We start from the raw sequence: 20,761 nt of genomic DNA, 5'->3' as shown, positions 1-20,761 counted from the left end.
TTTTTTTCCCGTCTTGAGAAGTAGTTCTGTAAAATCCTGAAAACTTCCAGTTTCCCCCTGAAATGTTAGAATACTGAGGTAGGAAGAGTATGGCACAGCTAATTTAAAAATTTTCAACATAAAATCAAGGTTGAGCAAACTCACGGGAACAGCTGATGTAGAAGAGTTGATTAACAAAGAATTGGAGGAGCTTAATATCGTTAGTTCAAATCCATTGATACGTGTTGGGTTAACAATAAGTTTTTATGAGAAGACCAAAGAAGGATCAATAAAGGTGGAAATAGTGTTAGGACAGACTTGTGTAAGGTTATATTACTGCTATTTCATGTCTTTATGGTGAAAGTGAAGAATACAAAATCCTCAAGCCACTTTCACCCAATTCAGAGCCAAATCTGTTTTAAGACTTAAAACAGGAAAACAAGTAGGGATTTTTATCAACAGATGAGCTTCTAGTGGAGTATTGTGGATTGGTTGCTGGTATTTGTGTGCTTATAATATTTGTAATTTATGCAAGAGTATTAGGTAATGAAGACAGGCATCTATAAGCACCTGTACGGGCAAGGAATGTTTAATAGCAAATGATTTTTCTATCCAGCAGACAACAAAAATCCACAGACAGATGTCAAACTTTGCTAAGTTCCAACTAGTAATAGAGCATATTTTTTAAACAGTGAAGAAATGAACTATTGGAACAATTTACGGCAGTTGTATTAGATTTTTCATAACAGCAAACTGGGTGATATTCTTTAGTTAAAGCAAGAAGTAATTTAGTAATTTGGTTGTCTTACCAAACAACAAAAGTAAGTTCTGGTATTAATACACAACAATTTGAAGGTAATTTGTCTGAGTTAGAGCAGGAGGATTAAGCAAAGAACCCTCTATCTCATCATGCCTTGATGTCAGTAGAGAACTTATTCGAACCTTTCCAGATGTGTGTTATCAGATCAGAGAGTTATCTTTTAAAAAATGGGTTCTCAATTTCGTTGCCTTGATTTGGAGCACAAAGCTTTTGAAACACGAAGTCTTTAGCCAGTGGTGCTGACCTGCCTGTTACCCTGAAGTTAAAGAAAACGAAGGTTTGTGTGCTTTTTGGAAATACTAAGCTTTGAGACTCTGCTATCTGAAGGTGTCCTGTTGAGTTTTGAGTCTGATGATTTTGAAAATCAGGTGCTACATCTGAAAATGAGACCTCAACATTAGAGACCAAACTTAAAATGTGGAATCTCTCTGTTTCTGTTTTACAACAAGGCTGTTCTTCAAGGGCACATACCATCGAGTAGTATTAGTAATGCAAACTTTTTTCTCAAAACCTTTTAGTTAGAAGACTAGTTAGAAAAGTTTATATTTTAAGGTGTCCAAAGACCAAATAGTCTCTTTGTTTGGTTTTTTTTTAAGCATATTGTTTGCAGATAGTTTATAGAAGCTTTAAAACCAGATCATTTCCAAGGATAACTCCAACAACAGTCTTTATTGCTCTATTCAATGTGCTGAAAAAATAACTTTAAGACTTTTCCTGCACTAATTTTTGCTTTGAGCACCAGGTGGGGCTGTAATCCCACGTCTTTAACCATGTTCCTTTGGTATTTTTTTAATAACGTGTAAACAATGCTTGGTGTTGAAATTATTTAAAGACCCTTGAAGTGAGAGATATCTATTGCTCCAATGTCTGATCTTTCTTGATTTCATTTATAATGAGGAATCTGAGATGGGCTGATGGAAACAGTGTTAAAACTTGCTGATAGTCACCCCCCTTCTTGTTTGGACAAGGAGCTACACAAATACAGGTCTATTGCTTGGAGAGCAGAAGTAGTATCTTTTCAGAATACAGGGCTTTGTGGAAGTACCTGCTGAAGAAGGCACCAGCTCTGGTGTGTGTCCACAGCATGCCATTACACCGGTTATGTGTAAGAGTGAATAAACCAGTGTAGTTGCTATAGTTCAGAAATGAGCCGTGTTCACATGTTGTCACGGTATACCTGAACCTCTGGACTCTCTTTACATGTAAAGGGAAAATGAGCAAAATAAAGTATTAGTTGTTTTGGACTAACTTGAAGAGAACTCCTTTTAGATGTTGTGTATCTCATTGTGATTTTAATTTTTAATGAATTCAGGAAAATAAAAGCACATAAGTATAGCACTTGCATTGTGTTTGTGCTCTTAAGCTCTGGTGTACTTTTGGCTGCATTGAGTTGTATATTTGGCTGCATTAAGCAATGGTTTTCTGAGTGTTTGTAAGCTCCTTGGCTCTTTTGTAAACATGTATGTTCCTTGCTAAGCTGTCCTTTAAATATCAGTCCCTTTCTGTGTCTGTAATTAAATTTGACTTTCTGCAGGGGGATCTCTAGCTATCCTCTGACGATACCTGGGAAGTGATACGTGGAATAGTCTGAGGTGGCGTCTGTATGGCAAAAGCATGAAAACATTTACTTGGATAGTTTTAAGTAAATAAGGCTTTTACTGAGTACAGTATGTTTGCAGATTCACATTTTTACTTAGCTATGGAGTGCCTTATACTTTGGTGCAAAAGTTGCTTCAAAATTCACCTTTTGGTTTTGAACTCTAGGACATAAACTTTCTTCTAACTACATTAGATGCTGGGATTTTTTTGTCCTATGTGCCGTTGCACATATGGACATATGTTGCCGTAAAAATCATTTGAGGTAGTATAGATAGTAACTAGCTTTAAAGTGAATGTACAGGAGGGACTTAGAGGTGCAGCGTTCTCACCGTGAAGCTGTGGGGATTGGAATACAGACCTCTGAATGACCCATTGAAACTTATTTTGCTTAACCCTCTAGACACTTTGTATATGTCGTTAGTCAATGATTTTGTCGTGATAACATTCAGTATTGGCAAAAGTAAATACATAGAGGTCCATATTGCTAAGTAGAAGCCTTGCTCAAAAATCCTTTACTTTGCTCTGATCTTGGTAATTAGAGAAGCATGAGGAACTACAGAGAAACAATTGAATAGGCACAGGACTTGGAAAGCAAGGCAACTATACGGAGCCAGATGGCAGTAGAGAAGACGAGTATGTACAGAGGGATGATATCCTTTATTTCCTTGAAAAGATCTCAAAACTATGATAAGTTGATGAGGAAGACAGACTGAAATAAAATTAAAGCAAAATCAAAGCAATAAAGTGGGTGAAAAAAAAGAATCGCAACAAAATTTACTGTTCGTTTTCTGTGTGTATACAACCACAAAACCAAATAGAATGGGAAAAGTGCGTTGCATGATTTTTGTTGCTTTTTAAAAATTACTTAAAATGGATCCCAATCATAAAGAATAGTCAAGGTAACCATTAACAAGGAAATTTAGAGGGAAGTATTAAGATCCTTTTTGAATGACATTTGGATTTATTATAAATATTGTTTTTAATAGTAGGAAATGCCCAGAATGGCTCAGGACAGAGGAATATTATTTCTGCTCATAGGAGTTAGGACTGTGTTATCTTCAGCATGCTGGTATTCATTTTAATTACAGCTTGTAAGGTTTTTTAATTTTGGTAGCATAACTACTGTTGTTCCCTACTAATCTTCCATACTGAAATGAAAAGAAACCCGTCATTAGTGTTAAGCGTTTAGATCACTAATTATAGCTCTCCTGTATCTTTAACTTGTGAATATATAAATTGCAAAGTATTTTTGTGTTATCAGCTGGTAGAGAAGTCTTGAAAGTCTGAATTTAGGGCCTGATGTTGATATTCTGAGCAGAATAGGAGGGGTATAGAACTAACAGTGACTGCAGCAGTTGCTAGGGAAAAAGTCAATCCAGACAATATCTTGCTGTAACCTGCTTGCAACTGAAATTGAACATGAGGAACCATAAATCTTTGCTCATGGTAGCAGCCTTAATTGATCGAAGTAGCAACAGCACTGAGAATGCAGGCAATGCAACCCAATAAAGTTGTCTGCCATCCTTGAAAGTGCAGACTGATGAATCACAGAATCACAGAATAGTAGGGGTTGGAAGGGACCTCTGTGGGTCATCTAGTCCAACCCCCCTGCCGAAGCAGGGTCACCTACAGTAGGCTGCACAGGATCTTGTCCAGGCGGGTCTTGAATATCTCCAGAGAAGGAGACTCCACAACCCCCTCTGGGCAGCCTGTTCCAGTGCTCCGTCACCCTCAGAGGGAAGAAGTTCTTCCTCATGTTCAGACGGAACTTCCTGTGCCTCAGTTTGTGCCCAAACATGCAAGGCACTTGATATGTTTAGGAAGAGATGCTGCAGAGAGCACCTGATATTTTTTTTCCCATCCTGGTTCTCATCTAAATAGTCTCTTGCCCAGTTGCCATTCTGCTCGTGTTGCTCTTTGATAAATGTTAACAATGGCAGTAATATATACCTTTTTGATTTTTTTCATTTTAAATTTCACTGTTGCTTTTTAGCAAGACTCAGAATACCTTCTCACCTAGTTAAATGTGCTAACTAGTAATACTTACAAGAAGTCTGGCTGAATGGTTAGCTCCTGAAGTGCTTATAAATCCATAATCATTCTTGAACATTTTATAACTTCCCTGTGACTCTTTAATTTTCTTAAGTATGATCCTGAAGACTGGAAGTCGTTATACAGAACCTATTACACAAATACACTTCACTTAGTTCCTGAGTTCATGTGAATGGCTTCTATTTACACAAAAAAAATCTTTGAGTTTTGCATAGGTCTATGAATCTATGAGTTTCCTAAGATGATTGTCATTCTTATCTTAATCTGAAGTTTATGGCCCTTTGTATACTTACTGATGACTAAAAGGATTTAACGTTTTAGGAAAAGTCCTTGCTGGGTTTGTTCAATTACATTCCTCCTCTGATGGAGTGTTCCTATTCTGAAAATTTTCTTTGTACGGTCAGGATATATATATATTTTTTTTAATGCTGAATCATTTATTCTGCAAGGAAAAATAACCTGGCAGGGACAATAAAATAGTATGCAAGTCCTATTTTAATCCGTTATGTATAGAATTTGAATTACTTTTGCTCGTCCTCTTTTCTTTATTTTCCTTTATTTCTTTTGCATAGATTTTGATTGTTTGAGAGGGTTCAGGCATCTCTTTTCTATTTTGGGTAAGCACTATAAGGTTCGTTCTCAGCTGCCGAGTTCTTGGTTCACATGTAACATGCTATAGCAAGCTTTATCATGTTGTCCCCTGAGAATCTCACTGAATTTTCACTTCTGAATTTTTTATGGATGTAAAACCTTGCAAAAGTCTTTAAAGTCGAATTTAGTATGCCTCAAAGTTCTCTTGATCTTCTGATGTGGTATTTTAAAGTTGACATAATTAAGGATAGTATTTTAGCATGTGTATAGTTTTGTTGTCTCAGAAATCTTCAGTGATGACCTGAGGTTAAAAAGAAATGTATTTTAGGACTGTAAATGTACAAAATTGTTCACTGAACTGAATCTTTTGAGTGTATATAGAGATTTGCAAAGTCAGAACACAAGTTTGATTGGTGTCCTACGAACAGTTGATTTCCTCTTAAAATATATATGTACAGACTAACCTATGTTATAGTCATTATATTATCAATTTGTTACATAAAAGTATACATTCAGTGAGAGATTAATGCTATTTTACATTGTCTGCTGCTTGCCTTTATTTGGGTTTCATGTTTTTCTGGTGTTTAGAGCAACAAAAAAATCTCTAAGCATATGGTGCTTCTGCTATGATGCTAATTTTGCACAGTAGATTTGGGCACATTTTTATTTTACTAATGTTAGTATTTACTAACTTTAATAATGGAGTGTTGTAATGTTGTCCTTACTCCAGGGTACTTTTGTCACTTTCTTCTGCTATTTGAATGAGAAACTTCTGCTTGCACTAAAGCAAAACAGATAATAGGTATAACAGAACCAAAGCTGCCTATGTGCAAAATCAAAGCCTACCTTTTAAATAAAAATATATTTAATTTTAAATTACTTGTTGGATACACATTTGATATATTTAAAATGTTAAAAAGAATAATTTTGGTAAAACTCTTTGAGTGCTCTTCAAAAAAACTTTGAGTGCTAATGTGCTGTATTACTCTTGTTACATTGGTTCTACTTTAGTATGTCAAATTGGCCTCACTATTGCTGAAGAAGATGGAATAGTTTTAAATTCAAAGAGTAATCATGATTTTGTGTGCCCATACTTATATTAATTTTTGTGGAATTATACCTGTGTTGTTCTGTGACCTGAAAAGTCAGTAGCAGGCCGTAAATTAAAATAATTGCTTTTCATTTCTGAAGAAATGTCAAATATTAAATGTCCATTGATCATATATTTATGGAAAAGAATATACATGCACATTTCAAATAGAAATATTGACAACAGATGCTGTTTCTTTCTCTTTTTTTTCAGGCACTTGATGGTCTTGATGGTATTGAGAATGACCTTAAAACCTTTAATTCAGAAAGCTTACTGAAGTATGAGGAATTACAGGAAGCAATTAAAGGCTGCACAGCAAGTACCTTGCAAAAGGGCCAAATTTTAGTTAATAAAGCAGATTCTCATAGGTATTCCTTTAATTTTTGCATATCTGCTGTATTTCTCTGTATCTACCTGCTGCTTTATAATTTGACTAGTTAGAATCAGTCTGCATTTAGAGCCAGTGTAGTTAACTAAGGTGTGCATTTAAATGACCTGAAACTCAAAGTTTCTGTCATACTTACCTGTTGGTATTTGTACCAACCAATCTCTAACAGAAATCTTTAGGAATACTGCATGCTACTTGTAAGAGTGGTGTCAAACAGTGGAGTTGGTATATTAGGGCACTGTTCAGAAAGAATGGTTTAGTTAACATTTTGGAAAAGTAAATACATATAAATGAAAGTTAAAATGTCAATGATTATGAACACTCCCTGCTGCCCCATGTAATCCTTTTAGACCTTTTTGAAAGTCATCATTGTAACAATTATAATATGATTTGATGCAAGACAAAAACCAGGTGTTAAGCCAAGTGCAGAAAATGTGGAAGTTTCTCCACTTCTTAGTAGTTTTAATTCATGAGTGAAATAATTTTGTTTTTTCTTGCAAAGCTTTTGTTAATTACAGTGATGATGTACTCCACAGATACAATTTTTATGCTGATGTAAAGCATGACTTAGTTTAGAATCAGTCATAGTGGCTTAGTATCTCCTACTTTTGAGGTCTTAGTAGGAGGCTGGTGTGGTAAGAATGAAGACCATTTATACTGATGAGTTCTACTTCAAAGACAGAGCAGATGACCTTGGCTGATGGTTGGCTAGTGGTCAGCTTAGCTCTACCTTCCTGTTACGTGCTTATGTCTTTAGTTATTCCTGACCTTTGAATAGCTTTATTTAACACAGCAACTGAAAGTCGAGATAAAATTTTTTGCGAGGTCATGAGATGGAAAGAAAATTTTACCTAAAGTGCCTTCACCTGTCACCCCTGATGCAAAGGGATGAAAAAGAAAATTCAGATAGAAAGTTGTTTTGGGACCACATGCAGCTGGCTTTACAGCTATTATTACTGCTTCAGCATGTCCTGATATTTTAATTAAATGGAAGAGAACGGGATTTTTCTCAAGGAAACTTTGACTTTGATTCTTAAACCAGCCATAGTTCAGAACACATGCTGCTGTTCTCTAGGACTTCATGTTCTGCTATATATCACCTCAACAGAAGCAGATGTTGTGTTTCAAATTATGTCTGCACAGCATCCATTCATATTAGGAACGCTAAAGGTCTTGATAGAATGAATGCGTAAAATAAGTCAATAATTTTCTTATTAAGAGTTTTTTTTAAAAATGTTTAAACAGTCCAAATCAGGAGTGGGATAGTAAGATGTCATTGGTACACATCAAGAAGAATGGAATGAATTTGTCAAAATAACCCTATCAGTCATTCCTGGTGAAACTGAATAAAACCAGGTAATGCCACAGGCAGATCTCCTGTGTGCCAAAGTGCTGCTCAAGATACTCTATAAATAAATAGAGAAGGTAAGACTTCTGCGTAGAAGACATTATAATTTTAAAAATGGCAGAGCATTACAGCTGAAGCAGCAGTGATTTAGAGAAGGAGGGTGAAACTAACGACAATATCAATAGGCAATCTCACTAGAAATGTGTTTTGCAGTTTTGAAAGAACAGTGAAAAATCCCAGGCGCTCAAATATTTTAAATGTTTACTTGCATCATAAAAATCAAGAAGTCCCTTGCTGAGAAAGCAAACACAGAATATTATGGCTGTTCAGTTTCCCCTGCTGCCTTCATGCCTCATTGCTTGAATGTAATGAATTTTCCATATATTTCAATGAGTAGTGCTAGTACTTCTGCGCAGGAGGAACACTTCATATTCCTAGGCATGGGCTTGAGGATTATAACCATGGAATAATTTAAACTGTCAGGGAGCTCTGGAGGTCATTTGGCACAATCCCTTGCTCAAAACCTGTCAGATTAGGTTGCTCTGGGCCAAATTTTGAATATCTCCAAGGATGGAGATTCCATAGGGTCTTTGGGCAACCTGTTCTAGTGCTTCAGCCCTCTCCTTGTGAAACATGTGTTTCTTCTATCTAGCCAAAATTTCTGTTGCTGCAACTTGTGAGCATTGCCTCTTGTCCTTTTGCTGTACGCCTCTAAAGAGACTCTGGTCCTGTCTTTTGTATTACTCCACTTCCTCACAGATAATGAAAGACAACGATTAGATCACCTGTTGACTTCTTCTCTACTCTAACAGAGTTCTGTCAGCATCCCCTTGGACATCCCGTGATCCAGCCTCCAACCATCGTGGTGGCCTCTGCTCAATTCACTTCAGCTTGTCTGTGGGGACCCAGACTGGGCTCCAGATGCAGGTTCACAAGCCCTTAACAGAGGGGAGTAACCTGCTGGCTAGTCTCTTCCACATGCAACTCAGTGTGGGGCTAGTCTTCAATGCCACAAGGATGATCCTGAGTCACTTTCAACTTTTTGTACACTAAGAGAAATCTAGGTTTTTTTGCCTAACCCATCACTTTAGGAGATATCCAGAATGCTCCCAGCCAGCTCATAAGCCTAGTAATGGTGACACAGTGAGTTCTGTCAGCAGATGTGGTAAGGTGTTATTTCTTACCTGATCCTTAATATTCTAGAGTATTAATTTCCCCCAGAAATGTTAATATTTTGAAAGAGGAAAGAGAGAGGCCTGTCTCTGTCATGTATAAGCCACTGTGCTATCTTTAAATGCTGGCCAGTTTTTAGCCCATGGATTAACCCGCATGGGACAAGAAGATTTGTGTAAATAGCTGAGGGTCAAAGGAGGAAGATTTGGACAGAAAACAGAACTCCTGTCAAGACTAAATCCTGATTACTATTTTGTTCCCCTTATTGCATAATTCATTGGGTAGCCTTAACTGCCCTCACAGACTTCCCACTTCCTTTATCTATCCAGAATGGAAATCCTAAGGGACATGAGCAGTCACCATTGAAGGTGGTGAAGGGTGTGGATCTGAAAAATTTTAGGTATCTTTTAAAAAAGCTTGTTTGCCATAAGACAGACAAGAAAGTATAATCTGACAATGAGACACATAGCTGTTAAGTGTTTGCAAGGTAGTAGGATTCTTGAACTAGCTGGCAGCAAGTAGAAATTTGTGTGGAATTTGAAAATATTTGCCAGCTTCCTGAAAGAGTAGTTGGAGCACAGTAATTACAGAATTACTTCATCATTTGTTATAGTGAAGGTATTACATGCTCTGCTACTTGCATGACTTCACTAGCTTTAAAAAAGAAGCCAGATTCTCTAGTTTTTCAGGCAATATATTTATTAATAAAGAGAAGGAATCATCTGACCTTGCTCAGGTTGGGTGACACTTTGTTGATTTTGATGAGATGATGCCCTGAATTGCACTGTATCTTCTGAATGAGGATAGTGGAAAATTTTAATGCAGTATCAAAGTGGCTGCCATGTGTAGTACTGATTTAAATGCACCAAGAGAAGATAGAGTACTTGAACATTAAGAGAATTAAAATGTAGATGGATTTCTGTATCCACATTGTTTTGTTATTTTAATTTTTAGAGGACCCAAAAGTAAGCCAGACATTTTATATGCAGATGATAAGACAGCTTTAGTAGTTTAGGATTTACAAACCTAATACTGATGCCCTCACATTGAGGGAGGACTATGTTTAAAGCTAGGACTCTGACTTCAGTGGCATAATTGGAAATCCAACGCATAGTTACAATGGAGAAATACGATGTTAATTCTGTCCTACTTTCAAATCTTCTTAAGGCACGTTGCAGCCTTATACTAAAAGATAGTCCAAATAACTGACAATGCTGAAAATCTTTGCATTGGAAGAGGAATAGATTTGAGGAATAGAAAGGTGACAGAAGGCAGTTCATTCTTGTAATCCTAGGGTGTCTCAAAATGAAAGTATTGGTGTGTCCGTTTTTTGAGCTCTCATATTTTTAAATTAAAACCAGCTAGAAAAACAGGAGGAGCAAAAATTCATATGTATTAACTCGAAAAAACCTATACAATCAGTAAGTTTTGTCCATTAAGAGAACCCTTGTTACTTTGCCAGCCAATTAACTTGCCTATGAGTGTAAGAATTGTCTTTATTTTACTGATGTTATAAATTTATTGTGTTCTCATAACAAACCAGTGATAATTTCGAAGATTTTATTGAGATCTAAATTATCATTTTCAAAAACTATAACTCTTGTTCTTTTACTGCATTTTTTAAAGGACTGGTTCTAGTAGAAATTTCTAAACATACCTCTTTTTAAGGAGTACTGAAATACAGGGCTGATGTTTTTATAGTTTAAGGATAAAGCACAGACTAACAGGTTGCTAGTTTTTGAAAATAAGTTACAAAATTTGAAACCACCTCATCCCTAAAAAGGACTTAAAATATGGTTTGTCTTTGTGACCAATTTTTGGATGAGATACAAACAGAACGGGGTATTCAGAGTAGAATAATGTTTTTCTTTGAGGTTGCAGAATTTAACTCTGAGCCTCATCTGAAGTGAGTGGAAAGATTTCCTTAAAGGACAAAAGAGGAAACCTTGAATAAGTACCTGTGTTTCTGATGAAACTAAAGTAGTGAAAACCTTATCTTGAATATATTTGTCTTACAAAAGTTCTTACAATTAATAAATTTCAGTAGTATATCAATTGATCCATGGGTTTCTTCTTTTTTTTTATATCAAAACTTCAGATCTTAGTTATACATGGTAACTTTACCATTTGAAGAGGACTGCCGCGAGTATTCAGATTGTGAATTGCTTCCCTGATATTAAATGTTTTATTATAAGACAAGCCATTGTTTTGCAAATTGATCTTGTCTTTTCTCCTGTTAAAACAGCATCTTTAAAGAATTCTTGACTTAGAATGTATATTACACTTCTTTTTTTCAGCTACTGTAAAAACACTGAAATATTTGAAAGTCTAAAGAAAGCATTGTTTTTAAAGTGGAAGTGATATGCCATATATTTTCACTGGTTTTAGGCTGTTCTGTTTGTGGTTTTAGGCTTTAAACAGTGTAACAAAAGTCAGAATTGTCATACAGTTCAACAGAAAAGGTGCTGGGTTTTTTTCAATCATTATCACTCTGCTGAGCAAAAGTGAGAAATAACAGTTCTACTTTTCCATTTTAGCTCTTGGGTGACAGGAATTCAGAAAATGATGGAATATGTTAAAAAAAAAGTAGATCAATTAATCAGGCAGTGTCCAGATTATAAAGAACTTAATTTGAAGAAACAACAATGGACTGCCTCACTTGAAGATCATCTAAATAAGGTATATAATAACACGTCATGTTCTTAATGCATTCATGAACAGGGCATTGCATTTTCATTATTTAGCTATGTGAATATTAAAGTTGACTCAAATAATTACTAATAACATATTGGTTTGTTAGAGAGCACACAGTTGCAGTTACAATGCTGAATGCTGTTATCAAGACAAATGAACCTAAAGCTGTTCTGAAAAATGTGGCTGTTCCACGAGAACATTTTACCAGTGATCTTCAAGAAAGCATGGATTGCTTAGATAATGAGCTATTATAATTTGTTCTTTTGGAAAAAAGTGAGCAGTCAGGACTGTGACCTGCGTGCAATTTTCCTGTACTGTTTCTATGTCTTCTCTTTCATTTGCCTGAAGATAAAAATAGAAGTGTGGCAAAATTGAGGGTTAATAAGCATGGTGACTGAACCATAGCTAATTTCAGTAAGGCTGACAGAGAGTACATTTTGTTCACTATAAAAATTCCCTTTATTCATTAAGATACTGGTGCATCAAGGACATCACAACCTTCTTTAAGCTATTGAATGTTCTGTAGTATTGCAGACCTTTGACTTGTCAGAGATGGAATAGACACGTGACTCCTAAATAAAGTTCCATATGTAAATTCAAATTAAAATGTACACTCCTTTAACAAGGTTTATATGAAGGTAATACCAGAGCTTAGACCAAAAAAGTAAATCATATTTAATGGCTGAATAATTCAATCTGCAGTCTGATATTTTGTAATATTTGCGTGACATTTATCATGAGCTCTTTCAAATCAAATGAGAAGTCAATTTGCCATAAATTGATCCCTTTGCATACAATTTGTGTGGAAGAGGCCTCGTGGTATTAGAACACAGTGAAAATATTGTTGCGTTTATCTAAAAATAAAAGATTTGCTGATAGCTGCTGTTGGGCTTTTAGAAATGTCACCAGCATTTTGTGAATCTTAAGCTAAAACTTCAATTATTAAGGTAATTTTTACTCAAAATGTGGACCCAAGTTTTGACGTACGGTTTCATTCTGCAATTTGTTCTAATCACTTTGTTCCCAGTCTTGCAGTAGAGAACCTTTTGAAGATGTCAGTCATAATACATGGTCTTTCATCACTGTGGACAGTGCTTATTGTTACATTGCTCCCAAGCAAAACAGGTCTCATTCCAGCCTTCTTCTAATGCAAAGTGTCCCAAAGAATCTGGTGCTAAATTCAACAGAGCTTCATTTAATAAAGTTTGAACCTCAGTCAGCAGCCACTTTTAAAATATATATGTGAATTCGCATGTCTAATAATAGCTATACATCTGGTATCATCTGCCTGTGCTCTTCATAATATGTTTTGTTTTTGACTTGCATGTAAAACATCTTACAGTGACAATGAAATGGAATTGTGTACATGCATCTGCAGAAAAATAGGTCTCTTGGCTTGGCAGAGAGACTAAGTGTACTTTCTGAAAAAAACCCTGGGGCATAATATATTTCTGCCAAGGTTATAATATCTGGGTTATAATGCTGTTGTGCCTTATTGAAATAACAAGCCTGGGATACTTAGGATAAAGGAAAGCAGTATCAACAAAAGGAGAGCAAACAGGAGTTTTCTTCTCAAATTCTGGCCATACCTGTTAGAATTTTCTTAGGTGAAATAGTAGATTTTTCTTCCTTTATATTTTAATTCCTGAATATACAAAATACATAATCTAGACACCAACAGACAAGTGTTACTTCGCTTTTTTTCTATGCAAAGTGATGTTTTATACTGTTTTTCTACTGTCTACTTGTATAAATTAACTATATAAATAATGCTTTCAAATAAAGGTATCGCAGTCGATTACAAAAATCACCCCGATGCTTGCAGTTGGTGTGGAGATTGGTTCATGTTTGTCTGAGTTGGAAAGAGTTTTGAGCAAACACCTTGAACTGGCTAAACAAACAAAGGTAAGAAAAAAAAAGCTAATAATGCTAAGTACATTTGGAAACAAATGCATGCAGTATGTAATTATAAATAAGGTGAGAGGCTTAGAGTTTCTTATGTGTTTTTGGAAAGAAAATGTCTATAGTTTAAAACTGTAGTCAATGAACAAAATCATAGATAACATTACAAGTCGCTCCTTCTAATATCATTGGTTATCCTGCTTGTCTTTATCTCACTGTGTTATTTATTACTATCTCGAGATCCCAGTATCAACCCTTGGTAGGAAGACTCTTAAAATGTGGATTGCTACTCCTACCTGAGTCACCAAGTGTAAAAGTTCTCCAGTCAGAGGCACAGAAAACTCTTCACATGTGCCTATTTCATGGCTAAGCTGAACAACATGGCAGTATATGTTTCAGGAGTATCGTATGTTTTAGGAGTTCTTAAAGCTCCGCTGCTCCTATGGAGTTCTTTTTTGTTTCGGGCAACAGTTTATGGAACCCCAGAGCTGGATCTCTACAGTGTCTGGTGGAAATAAAATTTACTTTAAAGAAATTCTGGAGACCACATAGTAACAGTATATAAAGTTCAGCAGATGGGCAAGAGCCTCTTTTTGTTCAACAGCACTGTATAATAGTTTTTAGTGTCTTTTCTGCCAAATTTTTGCATGCCAGGGTGTTACCTTTGTTTGTTGCAGTGTACAATCTGCCCTGACAATAGTAACCTCTCCTACCTATTGTTTCTGTGGCTTGTGATATGCTAGAGTTTGCACTCTTGGCTGAATGTCAGAGGTAGATAGTCAAAGTGGTATTGAGTTAAATATATTGAAGTAGATAAGCACATAGCCATAGATATATGAAGCTATGAGTTCAGACAGTCAAGGCAAAGTGCTACAAGGACAGGCCTTAAAACAATTACAGCTGTAGCCTCATGAGGACACAGGGCTTCTGGAGTCTCACTCCAGAGTGGACACTGAGTTCTTCTATGAGAACTGAGTATCAGACGAGGAGTTTAGACTCAAGAGAAGCAGTTCAGAAAATTGGGCTATACTGTTTACTAAAGGAATTGTATCAGTTCTAGCTGTCAGTGATCCGTTAGGGAATGCTTCTGTTTTCATTCTTATACCGTGAAGTGGTTTAATCTGAATACTGAGATTCCTATGTTTTTTTCCATTCAAAATAGCTACTTTAATAACTACATCCATACCTTCTTAGTGTCAAAATGTTACAGGAAAGAAATGGTTATTTTCAGCATAGAATGTTCATTATGAGCTCTTTTTCAGCTAAGTAATTGAATTATACATAAGAAAGCAATACTAGTGAAAATTAATATGATATTGATATTCACAAGTCGTTTTCAGTCATTATAGATATTGTTCTATGCTTGTGTCCTCAAAGGAAACTTCACATGAACTGGAAGCAGCTGAGAGAATCATCAAAGATATGGAAGAGTTTGAACCTGAGCAGGTGGCAGCTTTTTCTAGCAGAACTGACTTTCTGAGTGAAGAGCTGAAAAAAACCGAAGAAAACATTAGTTCAAAACTAGAAATTCTAGAAAATTATGTGGCCTTTTTAAAATCAGCTGTGGAGGTATGGATTACTTATTTATTTTCTGACTAGACTGTGAAAATCATGCAAGTGAAAAATGTGCTTTTAGCTAGCTAAGACATTTCATGTAGATGCTGTGCCATGGAAGCACTGCAAGTCTTTGTAAGCTCCTCTCTACTTTAAAGGAGATCTGTTCCATCAGGGCAAGCTGCCCTGATCATTGAACTTGCATCAACTTAATGACTAGTCTATGTACAGATTTTCTGCCTTTTTGAACCACCGTTGTAGGAGTATTATAATTGAATTTTTGTTTCTCCTGCCCACGTTCTCTCTCATTATATACATATATACATAATAAAAATGCTTATGTGAATCTTAATTTTACTGAATTTACTTGATACAATATTAAAAATATTTCACATAATATTTTGATATAGATATTTATCATATTATAATATGTTGATGTAGGTGTTTATCACTGTCTTGCACTACTTCCACTGAAGTCCTAGTTCATCTGAAGGGGTTTAAAAATGAAATATAAACCAGCTCTAGCTGAAATCATAATCAATTCAATACCAACATAGCTGTGCTAATGGTGCCCAGTGCACGTAATTTTCATTTTGATGTAATGCTTGTTTTAAGATTCTACAACACTGTTGTTCTTTTATATTTAGAAAGAAATTGAGGACGGAATGGAGCCTATAAGATAAAATTGGCCAGAGAATTTATTCATTTGAAGATAAACTGCCAAAATATCTGATTGCGTCTACTTCTGATTATTGCTAACTTCAGTTACTTCATATTAAACAGATCTGTGAAAATCATTGTGTTGATACACTGGTATATAAAAATGATGTAATGATATGTGACAGAAATGGAACAAATTGCTGCCACTTGTTTGCTTGCCATCTACTGGTTATTTAAAACTTTTTTATTATGTAGTATTTGTATGGATTTTGGGGAGGATGATAGATCTTAAAACCTGCAAAAGATTCAGAGGCTGCTATTCAATTTTATATGCTTGCGTACCTTTTGATTATAGCAGCTCAATTTTTGATTTGTTTTTTGATGCCTATTTTATATCTTTCTGTAGGTGGATGATGATATTCAAAATCTGAAGGAATTCTATAAATCAGAACCACTACAAACAAACAGGGAGGCTGAAAATAAAATTGCAGTGGAGTCAGCTAATACTCAATGGCAAAAGACTATAAAGAAGATATTTTCCACCCAAAATATGGGTTGCATTTTTCTTAATTTAATAAATATGGTAAGTGTAATCTGCTAAACCATATTGAATATTTGATGTTTGTCTATGATGAGGTCTAATCCTAGTTCTGTGACTGATGGATTGCGATTTTTCCAGTATCTAGTTTTAAAGGGACTAATGCTGTTATATACTTTTAAAATATGAAAGTATTATTTGAGTGCTAATGGCATTATAAGTAACACAAAAAGTTTTGTGATTAACGATGACAGAGCCCTTAATAAATGATCCAGTACATGCATAAAAATGTAATACGTGCACTTATCTGTTTTGTTCACGTTGGAAAACAGCATGTATGCAAGTCAAGTATGAAGTTTATTTTTCTTCCACTAAGAGGCAGTCTTTACTAATTGGATATATGAAATTCTTCTAAAGAAATGGGTGCTATAGCTACTTCCTTACAGATAATCTTTCCTGGTATCTTGACATTCTGTCTTGGGTTCAGCTGCACTGCCTAGGCATCCCTGCCTAATTTTCCAGCAACCCTCCATGAGATGATGATTTGAGATGTGCAATCATTCCCTAAATCACTCCTCCTAAGACGATCCCAATTAATGCAGACAGCCTGGATACCCAGCAGTGCTTTCTAGTTTTATAGGACAGACTAGGCAGCAGTTACATTAGGGTCAGAAAGGAGATCTGGTGTTGATAACACTGCAACATGCTAGGCGAGCTGGAAAGACCTTCTTAAGGAGGGAAAGTGCTCTGTCAATTAGTGGGCTATAGTGTGTACTGTCACAGCTGGCTGCAGCCAGCCACAGAGTGTCAGAGTAAAGGCAAGCTGAGTGTGTGTGAATCTGAGGTTGGGCTGCAGTCACTTAAAGTCTAAACATATCTTCAGATATTATCTCTTTAAAAACCTGGAAGGGTTTTGCCACAGTATTTTCTCCTACTCTGTTCCCATGATATTCTTAGGTTGTAGCTTTTAAGTATCAGGAAGATAGGGATCATACAAATAATTTATGAACACGACTTTTCTTAAAAGAAAAATTTTGTAATAGGAAAGCAGAAACAGTGTTGCTCAGTTTTCTGTTTTTTCTGATATGGGCCCTGTTAAAAACGAGTAAAAACCACCAAATGCTCAAATGCTGAACACTTTATCCCTCCCATGCTTCAGTGCTGCTTCAGTTATCAGCACAAAGTAGTGGTCTTTTCTTCATCCACTTCACTTTCCATTTGCTGTTCCTCGAAATGCAATTCTGAGTAGTTCTGTCTATTTGGAAATTACTTTATTTTGTATGAGTGTTAAACAGCCATCAGACAGCAGTAGTTCAGTCATCACTAACCTGTTGCAGATTTAAACTTTTATGTTAGCCATGTCCTCAGTATACAAGTTCTGTCAATCTATGCCTTTTTCTGAAAGAGCAGTATATTTAAATACATCTAGAGTACCAGAAATTTTTGAAGAAGTTATGCTAGAATAAGAGGTTTGTTATTAAGCTTTGTTGAGACTTAATATTATGAGGTTTTAATTGTATTTTGTAAAAACATGCAGGAAAAAAGTGTCTGTTTATTTGCCAGGTGAATGAGAATTTAATATTAAAAGTAGAAAAATCTGTACAAGTAACAGAAGATGTCATTGTTAATCTGAGTAAAGAAAAGAAAGAGCTGACTGATCTTTGGGCAATCTGGAATTTTAAAATTACTCAAGTAAAACCCATGAAGCAACAGTGCCAGATATTTAAAGAACAACTAAAAACTGTAAGTAAAGTATGTAGGAAGAAAGCAACTGTGTCAAACATTTCTAGATTGTTAATAGTTTGTTTGTGACTTTCATCGACTAGTATAGGTATAATTTAAGAGAGGTGATCATTAACATACTTCTTCATAGTCTATTCTGCCATTCAGATAGTCATCAAGAAACCCAAAAGGAAATTTTGATCTGTTTTGCCATTGTTCAAACACATAAAAGTCTAAGTCCCCACTCAAATTTGAAGTTTTAATGAAGTCCGTATACTGTACCAGCATGCTTCAGTTTTTGAATGGTTGGTTAGTTTGTTTTATAAAAGCACCATTTTTTTGTGACATAATACTTCCTAATCTGTGTCCTAAGAATTGCTAAACCCAAGTCCAACCATGTTCATAAGGAAAGAGGTTTGACACCTGCTCGGCACAGGGACAGTGTGCAGTGTTCCTTAAAAGCAGAGCCAGAGTTTTGTAGCCACTAAACCACATCTGTTACCACGGAAAATACACTTTGTGTATGGGTCCTGTGATCTCAGTGTCTGAATCATTTTTGCACACTGTCTTAAAGATTTTCTATCATGCTTGTCAGTCAGAGGGTTTGAGACAGAGAGGTTTATAGTTTTAAAAAAACCCCAAATTAGTCAACTTCAGATTTTTTTTTTTTTCTTTTCTTTTAAACTAGTGATCTCTTAATGAAATTTACTGACCGCATTTGGGTGTCTGGTTTGGGGAATGTTCTTGTTAGAAATTTAGATTTGCATTTAATTTTTTTTATTTGCTACATACAGAAACACTGAACTGTTTGATAATCTTTTAGACTACTCATGGATTAGAGATTCTTCAAGAGGCACTCCAGTTTGCAGCAACAGTTGACCTTGGAAGTGACATTTTTATTGTTTTGGAACTACAAAAAAAGCTTAACCAAATGAAACCACAGTCTCAGGTGAGAAACCAAGCTAGTGAGGTACACGGTGGATCAAAAGCTCTGTTTGGTATAGTGAAGATTCACATTCACATTGACCCCAGACAGAGTGTCTGGCCTCACAGTCTTTTCTGTTGACATTACTTTTCCAGAAGGAAGGGTTTGTGTGTGTTTAAGGTAACAGAGAAGGCAGCTCACCTTCAGTGTCCAGAGGATGTCTTGCATGGCGTTAGCTGCATTTTAAATTGGCACACAAGCACTGGGGGGTGGTGGAAGTAGAAGGAGAGTTTCAGCTGCATGCTTTTGAGTTAGATCTGGTCAGAGGCTGAGGTGTGTCATACAGAGCTTCCTACCTCCTCTGAGTACTATCTCTGAGTTTTAACAATTCAGTCTGCCATTCTCCTACAAGTCAGTTTTGGACTTGTTTTGATCCAAGGCTATTTCTGGGTGATAGCTGAGATTCATGCCTAACAAAAAGTAAAGTATGCGGAGGTAGTTTTAAAGAGCATGGCACTGATTTTTTCCCAAGGCAATTTACCTTTGTTAGGTTGTTACTTCATCAAATGTAAGGGAAAGCTTGCAGATATATTTGTGTAATTTGAGTAACTTCTACTTTTTTGCTAGCAACTGAATGCTGAGCGTGAGTACCTGATAAAATTATTAGAATTGCCAAGCCAGAAAGGATTTTCTGTGAAAGAGAATTCTGAGAGATTAAGTGAGCTTATTCATCTTCATCAAATGGTAGAGGACACAATGACAGAATATGATGAGATTTTCAACAAGACGGTCAAATTCCATAACATTAAAAAAAAAGTGAGTAGAATCTTTTAAAATATACCTTCTTCCTGTTGCTGTTAAACTCTTTTTTTTTTTTTGGTGCCTGTTGTCTGTCTTTTTTTTTTTTTATTTTTTTCCCCAAACAAACAGCATTAACCCTCCTGGTGATGAGAATTAAAATTTTTGATCTAAAACTGCGTGAAATTTGGAGAACCTGAAATTCAGATCTGAACCCAAATTTAAGTGCCTAAACCTATGTCAACAAAGTTTAGGGTAACACATTATGGGCAAGGAAGGAATTGTAAGCTTGCTTTCTCGTTATTTTAAGCACACACTGATTTTCGTTTTAATATATTCCAGCTGGATTGTCTATCAAAATTAGGAGAACTGGATATTCCTGAAATATGTGAGGACCCTGAAAACGTACACTATGCTAAAGCCTACCTTGTGAATGCTCAGGAGAAACATGCACATATCAGACAGCTATATAAACTGCTTATTACCCAGGGAGTGGATATCTTGTCTGCAGTGCAGCAACCTGTGAGTAGAATTAGAATGATTTGTGAAATCAAGGATAAATATGAATGGAGATTATTGGAGCTATCTGACTGACTTTTAGATGTACAAAAATGTATTGATAATCTGAGGAAAAATAAATACAGAGCTTTAAGATCCTTTTAAAAGAAAGCAAAATATAAAATGTAAAACAGGTGGTAATTTTTATATTTCTGCTTTCACAGTTTGCAGATATACAGCCATGAAATCAAGTGAAACATCCAGGAATAATGAAACTTACTCTTCAGTAGTTACATTATGAATTGCTTTGCCAAGAGAAAAGAAAAATTAATTACTTTGAAATCTTGTTTTAGTTTTTTAATGGTCTGTGAACAGATCTTACTCAGGAAAACACTGAAATAGATTTGAAATAGCAAGGATATTAGTCTAA

General features: G+C 35.6%; 1 protein-coding gene across 8 annotated transcripts in view; it reads left to right on the top strand.

The window, feature by feature from the left end:
• Positions 1-20,761, top strand: part of CCDC141 (coiled-coil domain containing 141) — a 99,725-nt gene that overhangs the window by 44,658 nt on the left and 34,306 nt on the right. For 7 of the 8 annotated variants that reach the window (XR_012765022.1, XM_075430385.1, XM_075430387.1 and 4 more), the window contains 9 exons: positions 6,345-6,499; positions 11,578-11,719; positions 13,520-13,639; positions 15,014-15,205; positions 16,257-16,433; positions 17,952-18,131; positions 18,934-19,059; positions 19,663-19,851; positions 20,176-20,355. Coding sequence is in view for 7 of the 8 variants with exons in the window: in XM_075430385.1 (XP_075286500.1) it covers positions 6,345-6,499; positions 11,578-11,719; positions 13,520-13,639; positions 15,014-15,205; positions 16,257-16,433; positions 17,952-18,131; positions 18,934-19,059; positions 19,663-19,851; positions 20,176-20,355 (1,461 nt within the window). In the remaining variant the exon portion in view is untranslated. The remainder of the gene's footprint in view (positions 1-6,344; positions 6,500-11,577; positions 11,720-13,519; positions 13,640-15,013; positions 15,206-16,256; positions 16,434-17,951; positions 18,132-18,933; positions 19,060-19,662; positions 19,852-20,175; positions 20,356-20,761) is intronic. The other variant, XM_075430386.1, reaches the window with a different exon arrangement.

This window comes from Opisthocomus hoazin, chromosome 9 (genome assembly GCF_030867145.1).
Source record: "Opisthocomus hoazin isolate bOpiHoa1 chromosome 9, bOpiHoa1.hap1, whole genome shotgun sequence".
NCBI classification, from domain to species: domain Eukaryota; kingdom Metazoa; phylum Chordata; class Aves; order Opisthocomiformes; family Opisthocomidae; genus Opisthocomus; species Opisthocomus hoazin.
This window is presented reverse-complemented; position numbering and strand designations above follow the sequence as displayed.